Source organism: Haliotis rubra, unplaced genomic scaffold (genome assembly GCF_003918875.1).
Source record: "Haliotis rubra isolate DU_JTF1 unplaced genomic scaffold, ASM391887v1 Scf97, whole genome shotgun sequence".
In the NCBI taxonomy this organism is placed as follows: Eukaryota; Metazoa; Mollusca; class Gastropoda; order Lepetellida; family Haliotidae; genus Haliotis; species Haliotis rubra.
Genome location: NW_025767712.1, coordinates 1,074,743 through 1,096,793, shown reverse-complemented (window position 1 = coordinate 1,096,793; position 22,051 = coordinate 1,074,743). Strand labels below are relative to the sequence as shown.

The window sequence follows — 22,051 nt, the reverse complement described above, 5'->3', positions numbered from 1 at the left end:
TACAGACTGCCATCAAATAGCTGGAATATTGCTGAGTGCGGCTTAAAACTAAACTCACTCAGTTATAATCCTGATCTGTTAGCAACATATACCACTGCCATAGTTTTATCAGTGTGGTAAAAGTCTACCACCTGCATAATGTTGGGCTTTTATTCATCGTCGAGCTGACAGACTGTTATATGAGTGGAGTACTGTTTGAAGCAGTGTTTTATTTGCATCCACTCTCCAGCATTTTATGTACTGGTACTTGAGATGTGGATGGTGGATGAGTACTTAAGAACTGCAGTATTATCCTTTTAGGGCCCAACTAGGATTTCTTGTTACAAATGATACCCAGAAACCATGGAGTGGGTGTCAGCTGGTTGATTGCATGTCATTGTACCTTAATAGATGGAGATGTTTATGTGTAGGATAAAGCACGACTCCGAGGTTATGGTTGGGAAAGTAAGACCCTCGACCATCGGGTGGGGAGAAGTAAGACCAAGAGCGCTCAAGGTCTTACTTCTTTCCACCCGATGGCCAATTGCTTACTTTCCCAACCATAACCTCGGAGTCTTGCTTTATTATACATATAAACCGTCAATGATGAATAATTAGATGATCGTGTAATGAAATAACATAAAAGTAACTGAAGTAAGCCTAACTATAAATAGATAATTCAACCATGGCTTCTTTGTCAGCCCGGTGGCCGTGAGGTAGAGCGTCCGCTTAATAACCTGAGAGATGCGGTTCCATTCCTGCTAGGGAAACCATTTGCACATTAACATATATTTCAATTGATTCACATATCATCTGAATTTGAATGTTGATGTTATAGAGTTAGGAAAAAGTAAAACCTGGGAAGAGGTCTTACTTACAAAAAGTAAAACTGTGAAATAGGTCTTACTTACAACCTCAAATGCGGTTATTCCGGGAAAAGAAGCCATGTCTAATATGTATAGGATAAAGCATGACCCAGCGGGCATTACGAAGAAGTAAGGATGTTTTCCCGAGGGAATGCCCGAGGGCCATGTCCAATCCAGACTTGATTATTTGCTGGAAATATTCTTAAAGCTGAAAGTATGTTGTGAGTGCAGTATTACACATGCCACAAACAAAGCCTTGAGTAGTTGATATCATTTACAGTAATAATCAGTCTTTCATCTTTCATGTTGGAAAAGGTGCTGATAAACTGCACACTCCTTCATACATGATGCATATTAGCATGAAAGGACATTGGACAATATAACAACTAATCATTTAGGACTTACATTTTATGGTATGATGTTCTGAAAAACATTTGATCATAGTAAGATGGTTGAACTAAGACAGTTGCAGAGGTCATCTTGTATATGGTAGTTTTATTCATACATTTCTTGCTCTAGCAAAAAAAAACCAATGATACTAATCCAAATAATGCTAATTAACAGTGTTACATGTTTTAGAGAAACATTTCATAAGGAAATATAGTGATTCCAGCATAAGTACACAACAATGTTTTAAATAGAATGTGATTACCATTGAATTACCACTAAATAATATCTGTTGTTAAGATGTATTGCCCTGAATGTCCATCTTAGAGCATCTGTATTCTTCAAATTCTCTCATGAAAGGATGTATTTGAAACAAAATGCTTTACTTTCTATATTCTCAGCCGGTAATTCATCTAAAGTTTTCATATAATATATTAAAATGACAGAATCTTCATGCATACACATTTTTAAGTTTTTAGATTACACAGATTAATTTACAAGAAACCAATGCCCTATAGTTTGAAAAGGGCTGGAAAAGAGACCTGTTCATGATTTTAGAACAATAAAGCAGGAGGTACAGAGAAAATATCATATCATCTGTACAAGATCAAGTAAAATTTGTTTGATATTGTTTTTACTACTTTATTCCATTATCTATAACCTACAGAACAAGAAGACATATTTGCCTTATGTACAGTGAGTGATTCAAATTAACCTTTCAACAATTGGAATTTATACCAATATATATTTTGAAGATGAAAAAATTATCACCTGTTTAGGTAGGTTAATGTAATGAATGTATAGGAAGAGCTCCCAAGATGTTTTATAATGTTTCTAAATATTTGTCACAGTTGCATAAAGTAGCGTTGGTGATTCAAGTTCAACACTTTTTTAGCAAAAGGAAAAAGAATCTTGTTAAGTCAGGTAATTGTTGAATTAAAACAAATGTCCTTTTCTGTCTTTCTTCTATTATGGCACTCTATACGGGTAATACACGTCTTAATGTTTCATGTTCAGGTTACGTGGTACTGTCTCCTGTGTCAGTGGTCCTGGTACTGTTTCCTGTGTCAGTGGTCCTGGTACTGTCTCCTGTGTCAGTGGTCCTGGTACTGTCTCCTGTGTCAGTGGTCCTGGTACTGTCTCCTGTGTCAGTGGTCCTGGTAATGTCTCCTGTGTCAGTGGTCCTGGTACTGTCTCCTGTGTCAGTGGTCCTGGTACTGTCTCCTGTGTCAGTGGTCCCATCTGTTCTGTGTTCTCCCTGTATTTCACCCCTGAAACTATGTTTCCCTATGACCTCCAGGCTGTGCAGATTCGAGGATGGATCTTGTGTTTGTGTTGGATGCCTCTACCAGTGTCACAGAACCCAATTTCAGACTCATGCTAGATTTCTTGAAAGACTTCTTGTTTGTGGCCAACATTGATGGGGGTAACGTCCGTGTTGGTGTACTCATCTACAGCACCAAAGTCTTCATCCAATTCCAAATGAATCAGTACCAGAGAAAGAGTGACATCTTTGTAGCGATAGACGAGATCCCATATAATTATGGCAGCACCAACACATTTGGTGGCCTGAATACAATGAGAACTCAGATGTTCACGCCTGATAATGGTGATCGTCCAGATGTACCAAATGTTGCTATTGTGATCACTGATGGTGTGTCCAACATTAATGCTAGGAGGACAATCCCAGAAGCAGAAACTGCACGAGACGAAGGCATCCACATCTATGTTATTGGTATTGGCCTGACAGACACCAGGGAAATTGATGGTATTGCTTCACCACCCTTGGAGAGGAACAGGTTCACTGTTAATGAATTCAGTGAGCTGAGAACGATGAGAGACCAAGTCTTCACTTCCATGTGTCCAGGTACATCACTTGCTGAGAACCAGAAGCATCATTCTAGGAGATCCCGCTCCTTTCATGCTGTTCAAGACAAACCACTCTACAATATATACTAGATGAAGGCACATGAAAGAAAACCATTTGAACTGCATGCAGTCTGAATGGATTTCTTGACATGCCATCTTCATGCAAGAGGGCATGGCAAGTTCAATGCCTGGTATTAACACAAGCATAGATAATTCCAACACAAGTTTTGTTACAGGTTGTGGTAACTAGATATCTATATAGATGTGAAAAAGTGTATCATATCAATCTGCATGCTTTGATCATGAAGACATGTTGTGTGATACATTTTATCATAATCTCCATGCTTATTTGAATTTCTCTTATCTATGTTGATCTTGTGAAAACTACTCAAACAATTCATTTACTCATGTCATCATTACTTACATTTCATGAAAACATGATGCTGTGAGGGAAAATGTATAGAAGCTGTTAGTATCTCTTGGAAACTTGGTGGACAAAGATTCATGTTGCTTGTTTCAGCATCTTCACTATCATAATTATATTTGTAATTCTCTTTCAGAATTTTGTGCATGTGTTATAACCATTATGAATAGTTTTTTTTCAGCAAATTTCAAAATATCTTTTTATGCTGTCTGTTGAAAAGGTAAGTGCCATATATCTTTTAAACAATACAATCAAGGTAATGAAAAATAGATACCGGTATTGTACATGTTTTATATTTTAGTGTATGTTTCTGTGTGTATCTGTTACTCACTTTTTTCAGGATTCTCCAAAATAAGGTAGGTGTGCCGATCATGTAATTCATGTCTTATTCTGTATTTACCAAGAATTTTTTTTAGGGGAATTTTGTTATTCTCAATTATATATATGAAACTGTTCCCTCTGTAGGTGGCACAGACCAAAGGAATGACCTGTGAATGACCAAGACATGTTCACAGGTGAGTTTGGTTTTTGCCTTTGTTAACACTACACACAAGTGCTGTTGAGATATACTATATCAGAGTGAGGATGTTTGTGAATGTCTGAACTTCCTCATGGGTTATGCAGCATCCACTGTTTTCTGCTCATTAGACTGAAATGTTGCTGATGCAGTTTTTACAAGTAGGTGATAAAAGGTTATTTAAATTTCATGAAATCCCATTGTAAAGTAGACACCTAATATCTAAATTTGCGACCAAGTGCTACACTCATGATAGAATGTGTGATCATTGTATGAAGTTGGGGAACATCATTCTTTCTTCACACAAACACTATATGTGTGGTGGAAACTGTCTTAAAGTTTTAGGACATCAAAAAGAAGGCTTTTATTTGCATTGCAGTCTCTTGTCCTTAAGCGTGTACACAGTACAATTCAAACTGAATTCAGTGTTTCATAGCTGGACCTAGGTGAAGTATTTAATTGCACTCTATTATATACACTTCACAGAAAGGTGACTTATGTTAGAGATCTGGTATGGTTCTAGGAATGTGCTGTTAGTATCAGACACGTAAAAAGCAACATCAGATGTCGTACTGAACCACAATCTATAATCAATCCAGTAAATACGGATAACAGGTGTAATGGTTCCAGAGTCAAGCAGAAATACTTGCTGCTTTCAATATTGGTTGCAGAAACAGCTTGTTGATGCATTTTCATATCTTGTTTGCAGATTTGATCAGCCAGTTATCAACAACAAGTGAGTGTTTAGATTATTGTGTCAATGTTTTGGGGATCGCACTGGTGGCACTTTGCTAAATGCACATGAAGATCTCTTCATACATTCACGTGATCACTGTTTATGAATATTTGGTCACTCAATAACAATGGCTGTCGCTATACAATCAATAAATATAGCATACACATGCACCAATTAGCAATATATTTACTTTGCTTGTAACAATGCTTTTCTTTCACATAGAGGAACATGCACATTTTCAACCTTATTCTTATTCACATTTGCAAATAGTGAGTGAGGGAGTATGGTTTTACGCCACATTTAGCAATATTCCAGCAATATCACAGTGGGTTGACACCAGAAATGGGCTTCACACGTTGTACCCATGTGGGGAATCGAACCTGGGACTTCAGCGTGACAAGTGAACGCTTTAACCATTAAGCTCCCCCACCACCCCTTTCAAATAGTAAGTGGAAAGGAATCTCTGTAGGCTGTATTGGAAACCCTATTGAAAAAACCCCAGACAATATCCTCTCAAGGCACAACTCTCTGCTTCCAATGCATACATCCCAAACAAAACCTGGCAGATAATGAATAAGTGACTATTTTTAATGGATAACAGCCACTTTAATCTGCGTGTGAATATTTCATTATCCCTTTTGTTACATGACGCGTATTAAGTTCATATAATACATGCTAGTATATTAACATAATTTTGGATGTACAGTCATGATCACCCTGACCACAATATTACTTGGCAACAGCCAAAAATCTTGTTGCTGCAAATTCAGTCACTCTGTGGGAGTAGTTTTGTACTGGACCTAACTGCAGGTACTACTATATTATATACATGTTGAAACATATGTAAATGTACATAGCCTCAGACTATCATTTGTAGTACGAAACAGTCCCTTTGTTCACATGAAAGTACAAATGTATGTTTAGAATATGCAGGTGTAAAATGTTTTCCCAGTGGTAATGTGTAACAACAAGGTAACTTTTGATTGAGGGTTTGGGCAAAATTTAAATGCATGTATATTTGACTTTAGGCCAGACCAATTACATTTCTTGTTTTATGGATTTTTGTCCTCAGAAAACGTAAAGGCTGGAGGGAAAGAAAATAAAATCACCAGTCAAAGTAATATTCCTTCTAAATACTCCAAGTATTTTACTTTTGGCAATTTATGAAGTGTATATGGGGCAAAAAACAATCTAAAAAAAAATTCTTGTAAGTTTACATTTTTGGCCCATAAAAACAATAGGATTTTATTTTTTGAGCGGGGAACATTAATTTTGTTTTTTTCTTATTCTTGAAAAAAATACAACAGGCGGATCCGTAAAACAAGAAATAAAGTTGTTCTGGCCTTAGAAAGCTATATTTGTCAACATTAGCTGAAAGACAGTATTTGTAAAGCAAGCTAAATATTTAAGATTAGAAAAAGGCATTATATTTGCTTGATGACAATAGGCCTCTATAACTGACCAGAGTATGGTATGTATGCACTGGAAGTTATCATCAACTAATTCTGTAAGCTCAGCAAATCAAGGGCAGATAAGTGTATTTCTAAAGACCCTTTAAAAGCAGTATCTTGCTATGACCTAATAGTAATACTGGTAATGTGTTTCACGATCCAAATTAGTACCGTTTCATTTAAAATATATATGATATAATACACTCTTCACTCTTCCATGGAAATTCAACACCCACAACTAATTTTGTTTGAAGCAGGTTTTTGTGGAATTCAGTGTCATTGCTAATCTATGTCAGTGCAGTATGAATCGACCTTACATCTTCTACATTAGCAAATCGAGGATGATATGAATGGTTTCTGTAATCATGTTGAAGGTCAAATGCTGTTGATGTCTTATATGCATAGTAATGCTTACAAAGAAGAACCTACTGTATATCTATTGTTATATGTTTCCTTTGTGGATAACTTTTGTCTAAATGTTGTAATGTGTTCATTGATATATCTATAGATATACCACACAGTGTCTTTTTGTAATTGTCTGACTGTAACGCAATGTATATGTATGGCACAGTAAGCACAAGCGAATCGTTTTTGTCATACAATGAAGCGTCTGTGAGTCTGTCCAGTGTTTGTTTGTCTGTCTGTTTCAGGTATCACCTCTACACTCCAGTCAGAAGTGATAATTTGGCACTCACGCCTGAGACAATGTGTTCTTGTTTTGTTTCAGATTGTTGCATGATTTGTGCTGCTATGTTTAGCATGCATGTGCCCATGCTTTTAGCTTCATGCTTTTTGGTTCAATTGTCAATACTTTGCCATTTCCATTCATATCAATATGTTTTAGCTTTTTTTGAAATATGTGTGTTTAGAATACTATCGGAACATTTCTTCAATTTTCATTACTTCTTTATTAATGCAAGGACTATAAATGATTATCCTCAGGATAAAGTTCACATGTAAGCGGATGTGATTATTGCTCTTTGCTTTTAATCAAATGACAGAAACAATGTTTGTGCTTTGCACACTTATGAGTGTACTTAATGTATTGTACTTGTAATATAGTGTGTGTGTTTATGTTTTTGTTTTGTCTGTCAGATAATGTTATATATAACTTATTTCAGGTTCTAATGTATTTATGTATTTGATTTGAAGTCAGATTATCAAACTCCTGGTTGTACATATCGTTTCAAGGCGTTTATATGTCCGGTAATAGATATTGATATTTCATACAAATGTCTGTTACGTTTTCAAAAGTTCAATAACCATTTGTGCAATATTACATTAAATTGTATTTGCACAATCTTAGAAAGATGTATTAGTGTATTGTGGATGTTGTTTGTGTAGTTCTTTATATCTCCTTCCTGCTCTTTTTGCAGGTCTTAAACCTCAACCTTCAGGTAAGATAGAGACTCTTTGATATGCCTCTTCATCATAATAATTTATACAGATATTTCATCATTTTTATTTTGTATTGCAGCTTTGATGAAATGATATAGATACTGTATGAAGAAATGACAGTGGTTGTAATGGCATACTACGCCAAGGAAACCTACATTATATAAGCTATTTTATGTATTTGTTAGAAACTACAGGCATTGTATTTTCTTCTTGAAAATATATCATTATATGTCCTCTGGCATGTAGGTGTTGTTTTGCGTGCCAGAAGTCATTCACTTCAGTATGTATATTTTTGTTATCTTGTGAACTTTGAAATTGTAAGCTTATACATCGCCAGTGTTTTTTTGAGTATGAAACATTCAATAGCTATTAAAAAAACAGGTGGCGGATGCTTGGGCCAGAGGATGGATCTTGTTTTAATCCTGGATACCTCCACCAGTGTCACAGAACCAAACTTCAGACTCATACAGGACTTCTTGAAGTTCTTCCTCTTCAAGGCTGATATTGATAATGACCAAGTGAGAGTTGGTATTGTCATCTATAGTACCAAAGTGGCCATCCAGTTCCAGATGAGTGACCATATTGGAGACAAGAAAGGTGTTTACAAAGCTATTGATGCAATACCCTATATGTACGGAAGTACCAACACCTATGGTGGACTAAACACAATGAGGACTCAGATGTACACGCCAGCAACAGGAGACCGACCTGATGTAAGAAATGTCTGTATTCTCATCACTGATGGTGTGTCCAACATCAATTCCCGAAGAGTACAACCTGAAGCTAAAAAAGTGAGAGCTCAGGGAATCCATGTCTATGTCATTGGTATTGGTCTGACAGACACCAAAGAAATTGATGGAATTGCCACACCCCCTCTGGAAGAGAACAGATTTACTGTCACTGATTTCAGTGACTTGAAGGTGATGAGGAACCGAGTGTTTGAGTCCTTGAACAAAGGATGTGACAGTAAGTTTTTAAACAGATCTCAACACAATGTGTTTAACAGATATAGTTTGTATTGCATCAAGAACCTTGGAAGAATTTGTATTGATGTGTCTTCCGTTATTATGTTGATACTATGTCATTGTACCCAGACTTGAAACTTAAATAGTTTTTCTGCCTTATCTAATTCGCTTCACAAAATGTTGTCTTTGTTAGTGTATGGATATATGTATATGTACCGGCACTAAGAAATGTATCATGCCACTGGTAGAAAATCCAGATTAGATGTTGCACATCCCACCTCAATTTTCAGATACTTTATATACCACTTTTTTCATGGGACTATAATTATGAATTCCTCTATGCAAAAATGTTTCTTTCAGCAACAACCACAACCACAACCACAACTACAACAACTACCACAACTACTCCTCCACCTCCAGGTAGGATGCAGGACACTTATCATTTTAGAAATGTTTCAGTGTCCTACTGATTACAGTGCAAACTTTAAAAAAATGTCAGAGGTTCCTACTTGACAATATCGGTGCCAGGGCCTGGCTTTATGAACTAATGCAAAATAAGGTTGTTTTTTTTAAACTATATCCATCCCTAGTGTTATATTTCCAATACCTGACAATCATTTTCATAGGTTACTTGGACACATTATCAGCAATGAATAAACAAACTTTGTTTTTTAGCATAGGGTAATCAATTCTAATTAGGTATGATAGTAATTGTCATTTAAACAAAAGATGGTGTTATGTATGATGCATATTGTATGACCATAAGCTTTACAGATATACATTGTCAGGCACTGGAAGTGTGTAGTACATATACTTCATAGTCACCCAAGAGGGCAGCCCTGAAGGAAATTACGTAAGCCTTGCAGGAGTTAGTTATTACAGTGTCACACAACTTATGCTGATGAAAAGATATGTAACTGTTTCAACAGTTGGGTATAGAAAATTGCCAGATTTCAAGCTCTGATGTCCCTATACCTTGAGTTGTACTTTCATTCAATAGATTTCATACTCTACCCAGTAGGTATGCTGACACCTGAATATTGTAGTAACCACAACCTCTAATTCTACATGTGAAAGTGACTACCAACTTTCATCGAGGAAGCAGTATTTGTCTATAAACATAGGAACAATAGTTATCATTGTTAAAGGCACAATGTCACACATTTTCGACAATATTTTGGCCAATACTATACATATTGGGGCATATGCACTCACTTTTGTTTCCTATTGATGCAATAAAAGACTTATTGTCAATTACGACTTGACTGAAATCGATAACTGAAACCTCGAGGCGAATAGCTTCCAAACAGAGAACACTTGCCATACATGGAATATAAACAATTGCTCCGCACATCGAAAACTGTCGCATGCGGTGTTGTCGGTGTTTGCCGAACTGGGTTTCAATCACAAGTTGTGCGGAGGATATCCGTAAAGAGAGCTCCAAGGGACATAACTCTATGCGGTTCGCTTGAAATAATGTTCGGCCAGTAGAGGGCGCGAGAGTCTATTTAATGCAACATTGCATTAATTCATTCAAACTTTTTAACTTAATATTGTAGTGTAAATACGTACTTTTGTTTGGAATAAATTATATTGTAGCTTCCCTGAGGGCTGATAGTTAGTATTATTGAGAGAAATGCATTATTTATTTTTAGAGAAGTGTTATGTGATATTGTGCCTTTAATAATTCTAAGAATACTACCTCCATAACATCATTGCCTTGTATCCTGTATTTTGATTGCCATCACACGACATTTTTAGAACTTTTCTTCACTGTCAACCACACAAGACTAGTTCTCAAAGCAATATTGTCACCATTTAGCATCCAGCTCCTCGATTTGCAATTGTGGGAAAACTTCACTTCTTTCCAAATATGCTCTCATCCAGAGACAGAAAACTGAGAGGACTGATGGAGCAATTCTGATCAAATAGAGGTAGCATTCTCAGAATTAGTAACAATGATAACTATTGTTCATGTAGTTCTCATAAATCCTCTACCTATGTCACATGATTGCCAGTATTACCAGCGGGAAATAAGTGGGTTCTGGCTCTGGAGTAGTTGATTGTGGTGTAACATTGCTTTGAAATAATCCATTACATTTGCTAGTATTCTTAAATGGTAAAAACCATAAGAAGATGAGGGTCTCTGTAATCATGAGCTTCTCACATGAATAACAGACTGGAAGAAAAATCTAGGACATCATCTTGGAAATGTATTGTCTTGACTACTAGTTTTGTTTAGTTGAAAATTCTGCAGTTTAGTTTTGTTGCACTGCAGCCAAAATACAGGATTTATGGCAATGATGTAATAGCTGTACAGGATTTGTAAGAATTATTGGCATTGGCAGTGCCGCTGTTACAAAATCAGCATTGATGATGAGAGGTGTTACAGTCTCTGATAGAGCAATAACAATTGGCTATCATTCAAATTCGTTGCAGAATCCGTGTTTGGGTTTAAAAAATGGGAAATATTTACTTATGTTGAATATAAACTGCACATCAAACCTTTCAGGTAGAAAAGCGCCAAATTCTAAAACACCAACTGACATCAATCATACCTGCTCTATAGTGTTTATTAAAGTATGATACACATTTAATTAGGGCCTTTTGTCAATACTGGTAGTTATTTTTGTGATTCAACATTATCACTAGGAATAACATTGCTATATTCTGTAACACCTTTGACTAAAATCATGAACATCCATATTTCATTTCATAGATTGCCCTGGTCAGAGAATGGATCTCGTTTTCATCCTGGATACCTCCACCAGTGTCACAGAACCCAACTTCAGACTCATACAAGATTTCTTGAAGTTTTTCCTCTTTAAGGCTGATATTGATGGTGACCAAGTAAGAGTTGGTATTGTCATCTACAGTACCAAAGTGGCCATCCAGTTCCAGATGAGTGAATATATAGCTGACAAGAGAGGTGTTTACAAAGCCATTGATGCAATACCCTATATGTACGGCAGTACCAACACCTATGGTGGACTAAATGTAATGAGGACTCAGATGTTTACACCAGCAACTGGAGACCGACCTGATGTGCACAATGTCTGTATTCTCATCACTGATGGTGTGTCCAACATAAACTCCAGAAGGGTACAACCTGAAGCTAAAAAAGTGAGAGCTCAGGGAATCCATGTCTATGTCATTGGTATTGGTCTGACAGACACGAAAGAAATTGATGGAATTGCCACACCTCCTCTTGAAGACAACAGATTTACTGTCACCGATTTCAGTGACTTGAAGGTGATGAGGAACCAAGTGTTTGAATCCCTCAATAAAGGTTGTGGAGGTAAGTACATTAAAGATTTGAATTATGTTCACATCTTCTGTTGCAATTAGAATTTTTGAAGAATAAAAATAATATACTCATGATGTATTTGAAGAACAGGAATGGAGTGTTTGGATCCCTTAAATAAGACTCTAAAAGTAGGTGCTTAATAGTTTTGTGCTTGCAAGTCAACAGATCTGTTTGCCTGAATAAGCATGGATGTGAATTTCATTTCAATTAAGTAAGAATAAAAATTGAATTACATTTTGGCATTGAAAGGAATGGAACAACAAGTACATTAGGGATTCTTGATGTAGAAAAAGTAACTTCTGAAGTGTATTTTGGATATATTTATTGTTTGACCATAAATTTTATCATCAGATTTAAGATTTTCACATCGAAAACTGTCTCTCTTTCATTCTGTCTGTATCAAACATAGTGAGTTCATTTATGACTTGGAGCTGAAAAGTATGGATGAAAGTATTGCATAATCAACATCTTTTATCTTGTTTTAGATATTTTGTCATCAGCTCACTAACTCTATTGACAAAATGAATATCTAAAAATAGATATGACTCTTATATATTCACATTTATGATTTAATGTACAAATGAAAGAGAATTTTCAGTATTGAAAATCAATATGCTTTTGTATTTCTGACTCAGAATAACTTTATGCTTCACTGCATTTTTTTGGTTACTATCTCCTGGATGTCTTGTAGGAATTAGCACAGACCAGTTAAGATATTTGGCACTGAATAAAACTGTCAAAATAATGTTATGGTGTATATTTGATTAAAATTGAAACATTTATGCAGGAATTATGCAACGGTATGTGTCACCTAACCCTATACACTCTTAAATATTTGTAAACTGGTTTTGACATTACCATTTTAATAGGCATGGAAAATGTCTCTTTTGGTCCACTTTTGAAAAATCTTTAAATGTTTTATATATTATATTAGTCATGTGTTTCAACAACTAACATTTTATCTACAATAAACATCAGCATGATAAAGCGGAAGTCTGCGTTATTACTAAGTGACTATCATCTACAACAACAATAATTTGGGTCCAGAGGTTTATATCATGAAGTGCACTATAAATATGCTCAACAGAATCTTCTTCAAAATGTTTTTGATTACTAACAACTGGTATTAATTTGAATATGCCATATAGAGGTTGATTTATTCAAATGGCAATTACCCTTTCAGCTCCTTTGACAACTCTACCACCTCCGACACCACCACCCACAGGTAGAGCATACTTACTTGTATACTTGGTAACAGAATATGTCTTCTTTACACATTCCCCAGTTTAGATTTACAATTAAAACAAAATCAGAGTTAGAAAATGTGATATTGAAACTTTTGTTATTTGTGTTGTTGTTGTTGTTGTTTGTGTTCTAAACTGAAGAGAAGAGGAAAATCTGTATGTATACTTATGACCCTGAGGCATATATTAGTGTACAGCAGAATGTGGTTATAATGCACATGGATGTAACCTAAAAATGTTTCTGCAAACTATTTCAAAAGCTTCAATTATATTTTATGCACAAATTGTTTGAGTGGCAGGTGCTAGGAGGACGTGCTTACCCATTTTGCAAAGATCCATTCTTCCGATATCCATTCACATAAGTTTCATCACTTTTTAGCAGATAATGGAAAAGGGATTTTCCATGGTTTTTTAAATTGAAATCATACTGCCATGAAATGTCATGTAATTAATTAAAAGAATGTGGTGCAAATACAAATAACAATATACTGGACACAGAATATTTGCAGGTTTGAATTCTAGTGCAAGGGGGAACAAATAAAACAGCCCAAACAGCATTTCATATCAGGACATATGGACACTTATACACAATGTTAGGAAGGAAAATTTACAGAGGGAGAGAGAAGAAACAAAAGAGAGAGAGAGACACACTCTCTCTCTCTCTCTCTCTCTCTCTCTCTCTCTCTCTCTCTCTCTCTCTCTCTCTCTCTCTCTCTCTCTCTCTCTTTCCACATACACACACACACACACACACATACCACAGTCACACCAAACAACACAACACACATTTTTACAGAACCATACTTTGCAATCAAAAGTGTATCATGTCCAAAAAACACCATCTGTATGTGAGGAAATGTCATCTAAGACTCTAGAATTAATAATATATTTACAGATGATTTTTATTTGAATTTACAGAAAGTTCATGTTTAGGCCAGAGGATGGATCTTGTTTTAATCCTGGATACCTCTACCAGTGTCACAGAACCCAACTTCAGACTCATACAGGACTTCTTGAAGTTTTTCCTCTTCAAGGCTGATATTGATAATGACCAAGTGAGAGTTGGTATTGTCATCTACAGTACCAAAGTGGCCATCCAGTTCCAGATGAGTGACCATATTGGAGATAAGAAAGGGGTTTACAAAGCTATTGATGCAATACCCTATATGTATGGAAGTACCAACACCTATGGTGGACTAAACACAATGAGGACTAAGATGTACACGCCAGCAACAGGAGACCGACCTGATGTAAGAAATGTCTGTATTCTCATCACTGATGGTGTGTCCAACATCAATTCCCGAAGAGTACAACCTGAAGCTAAAAAAGTGAGAGCTCAGGGAATCCATGTCTATGTCATTGGTATTGGTCTGACAGACACCAAAGAAATTGATGGAATTGCCACACCCCCTCTTGAAGACAACAGATTTACTGTCACCGATTTCAGTGACTTGAAGGTGATGAGGAACCGAGTGTTTGAGTCCTTGAACAAAGGATGTGACAGTAAGTTTTTAAACAGATCTCAACACAATGTGTTTAACAGATTTAGTTTGTATTGTGTCAAGAACCTTTGAAGAATTTGTATTGATGTGTCTCCATATAGTATTGATGTCGTGTCTTTGTGTTTTTGAACAAAGGATGTGGCAGTCGGTTTATGAACAACTCCTGAAACAAATCTGTTATGTTATAGGAGCATTAGATAAAACTGGTTTAGATCTGAATAATTTTAGCTAACACAAGCATAAGGGAGTCATGCATGTATGTTGGCATATCTTGGCAACTTACTGCATTTTCACAGATTTGCACAGTGCTTGAAGTCAGGATGGACCTCCATATCACTTATATAAAGTGCAAATTTGCAATCAGTCAAGGCATTAATTGAGATATAGTAAATAACTAAATCAACTAGTAAATAAAGTGTAATTATTTTTCATGAGTGTATTTTTTTTTTACTTTATGTTCCAGCAACTACAACAACTACTACTACAACAACTACTACTACAACAACCACAACTACAACAACTACTACAACCACAACTACTCCTCCACCACCAGGTAAGGCATACACCGTTATGGTCTGTGAAATTTGTCAATGTCCTACTACTTCCAAACTGGAAAACTGCTGTTTGTTTCCTAAAAAAATATGGGCATTACCAAATTTGAGTTGATTGCAGAATTAAACAGAAGTATAGAGTGATGGCTATGGATGGATATCAAAATGGTTTCTAGTAGGCGTAACATGACAATCAACTGGATATGTTGCCAGTGTGCTGTACAGGTGGAAACAACCAAGAAGGACAACAGGGGTTGTGAAACATGGACATTTGAGATGACTTGAAGAGGAGCACTTTTTATGAATAGACAACTTCTTTATTACAATAGATGTGACATTTAGGTGTAGATCCTAATACTGTTATCAAGCAAATGATATAGTGTTAGGATATACACCTAAACATCGCATCTATTGCAGTAAAGGTGTAGATCCTAATACTGTTATCAAGCAAATGATATAGTGTTAGGATCTACACCAAAACATCGCATCTATTGCAGTAAAGGTGTAGATCCTAATACTGTTATCAAGCAAATGATATAGTGTTAGGATCTACACCAAAACATCGCATCTATTGCAGTAAAGGTGTAGATCCTAATACTGTTATCAAGCAAATGATATAGTGTTAGGATCTACACCATCTATCGCATCTATTGCAGTAAAGGTGTAGATCCTAATACTGTTATCGCAAATGATATAGTGTTAGGATATACATTAAAACATCGCATCTATTGCAGTAAAGGTGTAGATCCTAATACTGTTATCAAGCAAATGATATAGTGTTAGGATCTACACCAAAACATCGCATCTATTGCAGTAAAGGTGTAGATCCTAATACTGTTATCAAGCAAATGATATAGTGTTAGGATCTACACCAAAACATCGCATCTATTGCAGTAAAGGTGTAGATCCTTATACTGTTATCAAGCAAATGATATAGTGTTAGGATCTACACCAAAACATCGCATCTATTGCAGTAAAGGTGTAGATCCTAATACTGTTATCAAGCAAATGATATAGTGTTAGGATATACACCAAAACATCGCATCTATTGCAGTAAAGAAGTTGTCTATCCTTAAAAGATATTCCCCTTCATTCAAATATACCTCTTCTTCAGCTTTTCATCCTTCTTGCATTGTGTGGCACAGTTTGGCTACTTGAGCAGGTCACCTGTGACATTGGCATACACTTTTCCCAGTCATGTCCTGACAGGGGTGCTTATCTTGAAAGACAAATGTATACCACTGTAGCATGCATAACTATTGGCACTAGTATGTTGTCTCATTGGCACTGTTTTGTGTTTCTTTCATGGACAATATGCATGACCAGATATGTCCATGTATATTTAGAAAGTCCAGAGTAGATCTAGACTCATCTGAAAAATTCATACAAGATCATCTGTGATTCTCTCGGTATTTACACTCTGAACCCCTTTGAATGTGTCAGTTTGTTAACACTTGGTAAAAGCTTGCAGATTATTTCAAATTGTCTTGTAACTTTTACTCTGGTGTCCTGGTGCAAGTGAACAGCAATCCCTTTGGGACTCCCTTTGAGGGGCTGATCTTAACATTTCGTGTATACAGAAGCCTGTTATAAAGTCTGCAAATCCCAGACTAGGACATAATCAACATATTGGTTATCGCTCCTTATGTCATACCAGTTTAAAGCATTCTGACAGCCCATAGGCAGCAATCATGTTGTAGACACGTCCACAGAGTTATCACAAATAATGCATTAAAGCAAGAGTAACCAGTTAAGATGCTTCTGATGTTATGGAAAATCATTGATAATATTGACTCATAGCATTTTAATGACCCTTCACTGAAGTGTCAAAATCAATACTGATCCCCTTGCCATGTGCATGATGAAATTGTCATTTTAAGATGTACAACTTACATTTTGGCTCTGAAACAGTCCTTTCCCTGTCAGACATTTTACAAGCTGATCTTTCTTCTGACAACCGGTCATGATGTCTGTGATCCTTTTTGGGGAGAGTATATACATACTACATCAAGCTGTGGATACCAAATAACTGTAAATCTATTTGATATTTATTGATTGAACTATTATATTCTGTTAATGAGTTGTTACTTTGATGTATTTTATCAAACTGATAACAAAGGCAGCAGGAATTGGCACACTTGTTCCCAATCCCTTTATCTGTCTGGACTAAACATGATCAGAAGAAATTGTTTCAACATTATCTCTGTTCGTGAGAATATGCTATATTCTGAAACACCTTTGACTAAAATCATGAACATCCATATTTCATTTCATAGATTGCCCTGGTCAGAGAATGGATCTCGTTTTCATCCTGGATACCTCCACCAGTGTCACAGAACCCAACTTCAGACTCATACAAGACTTCTTGAAGTTTTTCCTCTTTAAGGCTGATATTGATGGTGACCAAGTAAGAGTTGGTATTGTCATCTACAGTACCAAAGTGGCCATCCAGTTCCAGATGAGTGAATATATAGCTGACAAGAGAGGTGTTTACAAAGCCATTGATGCAATACCCTATATGTACGGCAGTACCAACACCTATGGTGGACTAAACATAATGAGGACTCAGATGTTTACACCAGCAACTGGAGACCGACCTGATGTGCACAATGTCTGTATTCTCATCACTGATGGTGTGTCCAACATAAACTCCAGAAGGGTACAACCTGAAGCTAAAAAAGTGAGAGCTCAGGGAATCCATGTCTATGTCATTGGTATTGGTCTGACAGACACGAAAGAAATTGATGGAATTGCCACACCTCCTCTTGAAGACAACAGATTTACTGTCACCGATTTCAGTGACTTGAAGGTGATGAGGAACCAAGTGTTTGAATCCCTCAATAAAGGTTGTGGAGGTAAGTACATTAAAGATTTGTAATTTCTTCACATCTTCTGTTGCGATTAGAATTTATTGAGAAACAAATTAGATATCAATGACATATTTGAATCCTTTAAGTGTAAATTGTAGAAAAAAATAAAGATAACCATAGAAATTTGAGCTTTTTCAAAACTGGGAAAATTGCCAAAAATTGCAAATTGACTGTCTTTGAGATGAATGGATTACCAAATGTTCCCAAAACTTCCACATCCCAATACTACCACACATTGTTAAAGCAACAACTCCTAATCACCCCTTTTTAGGTAATAGGATAGCCCAGGAAGTGCACTGGACTGAAACAGCAGATAATGATACTTCAGCTGACTTAGCAGAGTAGAGATTTTAGTAGAGACGGGAGCAGTTATTTAATAAATCTGAAATATATATATTATAAATTTCTGCATATTTCATGTAGGCAAATATTGTAAAAAAAATTTCTTGTTTTACCTTGAAATGTTGTTGATTACGTTCATAGTAATCTGAATATACAAAACATAAATTATGCCAGCTTAACGTACATTTAATGTACATGTATATTAAAATATGTAGTTTTACAATATAACATGGCTGATGGGTTTTGAAATTTTATATATATTGCTTAAAAGGGGCCAACAAGCCAAACAAATCCTTTCAATTCTGATTTGCAAATATAAAGTAATATGTAGCAAAAAATTCAAAATGAGAATCTGAATTGTATTATGCTTACTTAAAGCTCTACTACCAAACATACTTGTACTACAAATTCCAGACATAAACACATAAATCAATTTCAATTAAATAAGGAAATTGATAATGTTATGGTATGGACATTGGCATTAATTGTTATGGTAGTGACACAATAACGGTAGTGACATTTTAAATAAATGCCAGCTTTATATGTTTACTTTAAAATATAATTTAATGAAATTTGTCAGTCAGATATTTCAGAATGTTTGAAGAATATGTAATAGGCAAAACATTTACTTATGGATGTGCCTGTCATGTAAAAAAGAGGTAAAGACTGCATGTTACGGCAGTGACATTGTGAAGGTATTCCCAGAGTTGCCCCAACCACATGACAGAGTGACAGGGTTATGACTGTCAAATGTGCGGGTGAAATCTTTGACTGTATAGGACATAAATTCTACATAAATGTTGTACATAAACTGTTATATCTAACTAGAAAAGATATGTATTTTTGTTAATATATTACTAAGTGATTGTTTGTATTCATTACTGATTAATGGATTAAACCATTACAGACTGAGGTAATCAGTATGCTAAAGTGTGTGTAGTCAACCAGAAATGTTGTTGTTATAAGCTGTGGAAGTTTTGGGATGTGGAAGTTTTGGGAGGATACCATTCTAATTAATATTAAAAAAACCCATTAAATTGTCACAATTGTTCATTGTGGTTTGTGTTTGCCGCGATTAGGACCCCATCGCGGGGCATCGACTTATGCACGAAACATACCATTTTGACACCGATTTTAAGGGTCAAGTTTGGGGGTCGTCTTATCCATGGGGTCGTCTTATAGACGGTCATATACGTTAAAAAAAAAGAGAATGATCATAAGGAATTTACCTTTGGACTGTCATGAGTAGCAACCATTTTCAAGACAACAAATTACAGATTGCATGTTCTTAGATTTTGTTGATGGATTCATTACACCTGACAGTTGAAGGTTCCTGACTATGAAATGTGCATTGTAAATATCAAGTATGAAAGAAACTTCACATGCAGGGTGATCAGCGTACTATTTCTCATGTCACTTAATTTCTTCAGGGCCTGTGACAACACTACCACCTCCTACACCAGGTAAGGCATCATGACTTACTTGCATGCTTGGGTTAACTAAAAACTCAAAGGATTTGCTTGAAATTCTGAATCGTAATTTTAATTTGTTTATTGTTTGTCAATGCATAGTATGATGTAGTTATTTCCACTTCCAAAGTTCAGGGCAATTTGTCCAAGTGTGATATGAAGTTACTGAGAAAACATTATATAATGTGCAAAGAACACCTAATTCCTTTTCAAAAGAGGTCAAATGTAATGTGTTAAATTTTGGATTTGGTGCCACAATCTGAATGTTTGGGTCCAAATCCTCCAATCCTCAAACAAAATAATCTGAAAATATGTACTTGACTATGTAAATGTAGTCTCCAAAATGTATCGACTTTCTCCACTTTATAGAATGTCAAAAATATTTCATGGATTCACAGACTGACTGACTGACTGAGGTTGGTTTTACGCCGCTTTTAGCAATATTCCAGCAATATCACGGCGGGGAACACCAGAAATGGGCTTAACACATTGTGCCCATGTGGGGAATCGAACCCGGGTCTTCGGCGTGACGAGCCAACGCTTTAACCACTAGGCTACCCCACCGCCCCGATTCACAGACAGTACATTAATCATTACCTGCAAAAGTCAAATGAGCACAACTCCCTGTATGAACTATGTGTGAAGTGTTGCCTGAGCAAATAGCTACAGTATAAGTTGTATGGCAGTGTAATGATGCTCTCACTTAAACCATGTCTTGATTTGATGGTTGAAAAAAGTCAGTACTCAGCAATTTGTTCATTTTTATTCATGGTTGATGCTGAAAAAGTTATTGTTTTACAAAAGCTGTTATGTATTAATGATGATTGCACAACCATTTGCAACCATTTGTGTTACGAAAATGTTTTAAATCCAAAGTGCTCTCTGCTGACAAATATTAAGCTTATGCCATATTTCTCACTTTTAGCTGCCCTTTATTTTAATTTTCTTTCAACTGATTCAGACTAAAACCTACTTAATTGCAAATAACTAAAACTGAAAAAAACATTTCAATAATCTTACAAAATCTGGAAACCCCACCTGACAGGGGATATAGCTATAATTTAGAGTAACCTCCCTTTGAAAAGATGAATAAAATGGGGGAAAAGTAAATTGAAACAGTTTGTTAATTTATTCATTCTTCCTGATACTTTTGTGGAGATGTTTTGTCATATTATTATGTTATAATTGACTGCTTTACTGTGTACTGTACATTTTTGTAGGAATGTTGTCTGTATCAAATATATGAAGTAGTACAGGGACGTTGAAATTTGTATTCATTGCAATTCCACCATTTTCCAATTCTTTTCAGGATACTCGGACACAGGATATGATGTTATTTTCATGCTGGATGGTTCAGTTGATGATAGATATTTTGGATGGATGAGAAATTATGCAGCCTACTTTGCATCTCAAATGAGCATTGACAATGGAATTTGGCGTGTGGGTGGAATGACATTTTCAAATGGTGGACCACGTCTCGGTTTTAACTTGAATAACTATGGATGGAACAGTGATGTGGTTAATGCACTTGGTAACTCCATGAACAACAGGCCTGGCGGCAGACCAGACCTGGCTCAAGCTTTTTGACTATGTACGCTCAAACATGTTCACTGCACGCAATGGTGACAGACCCAATGCTCGCAACTATATCGTAATGATGACAGCCAATGAGGAAAGTCTGAACCAAGGACAGACTTTGGGTGCTGCCAATAGACTGAAGAATGACTTGGTGGGTATATACACAGTTGGTATTCACCTTGGCAACACATATGAGTTGGATGGTGTTACCACCCAACCCATTAATGAACATCAGTGGCTTATCAACGATGAGAGTGACTTCAACGGACTAGCTGGAATCATGGGATCTTACATGGAGAGAGGTACAAACTATTGATACTTTACAAATAAATGTAACTAAAGTCCCTTTAGACTACTCCAGTTTCAATTCATAATGTACTGGTAAGATAGATATGATACTTAGCAATTGCATACATCTATATAATCTCTAATTCAAACTGTTTCACTATGAAATTTGAATTTGGTACATTTTACTTACTGAAGGTAAAGTGATGTTGTTACGTCATGGCCTGTTTCTCCATCCAGTGTATTTATCATCTCATCAAAATCATAATAATTTATTAACAGAATTTTGTACATGTGTAGGGTAGTGGGGC

The 22,051-nt window shown here is 36.0% G+C and overlaps 1 protein-coding gene across 1 annotated transcript in view; it reads left to right on the top strand.

Moving 5' to 3' along the window:
* The window catches only part of LOC124265281, a 150,263-nt gene that overhangs the window by 47,860 nt on the left and 80,352 nt on the right, over nucleotides 1–22,051 (top strand). The window contains 12 exon segments of the mRNA XM_046700071.1: nucleotides 2,533–3,099; nucleotides 7,606–7,626; nucleotides 8,009–8,593; nucleotides 8,953–9,012; nucleotides 11,312–11,890; nucleotides 13,083–13,124; nucleotides 14,062–14,646; nucleotides 15,109–15,198; nucleotides 17,473–18,051; nucleotides 19,839–19,871; nucleotides 21,187–21,460; nucleotides 21,462–21,757. Coding sequence (XP_046556027.1) covers nucleotides 2,533–3,099; nucleotides 7,606–7,626; nucleotides 8,009–8,593; nucleotides 8,953–9,012; nucleotides 11,312–11,890; nucleotides 13,083–13,124; nucleotides 14,062–14,646; nucleotides 15,109–15,198; nucleotides 17,473–18,051; nucleotides 19,839–19,871; nucleotides 21,187–21,460; nucleotides 21,462–21,757 — 3,711 coding nt within the window.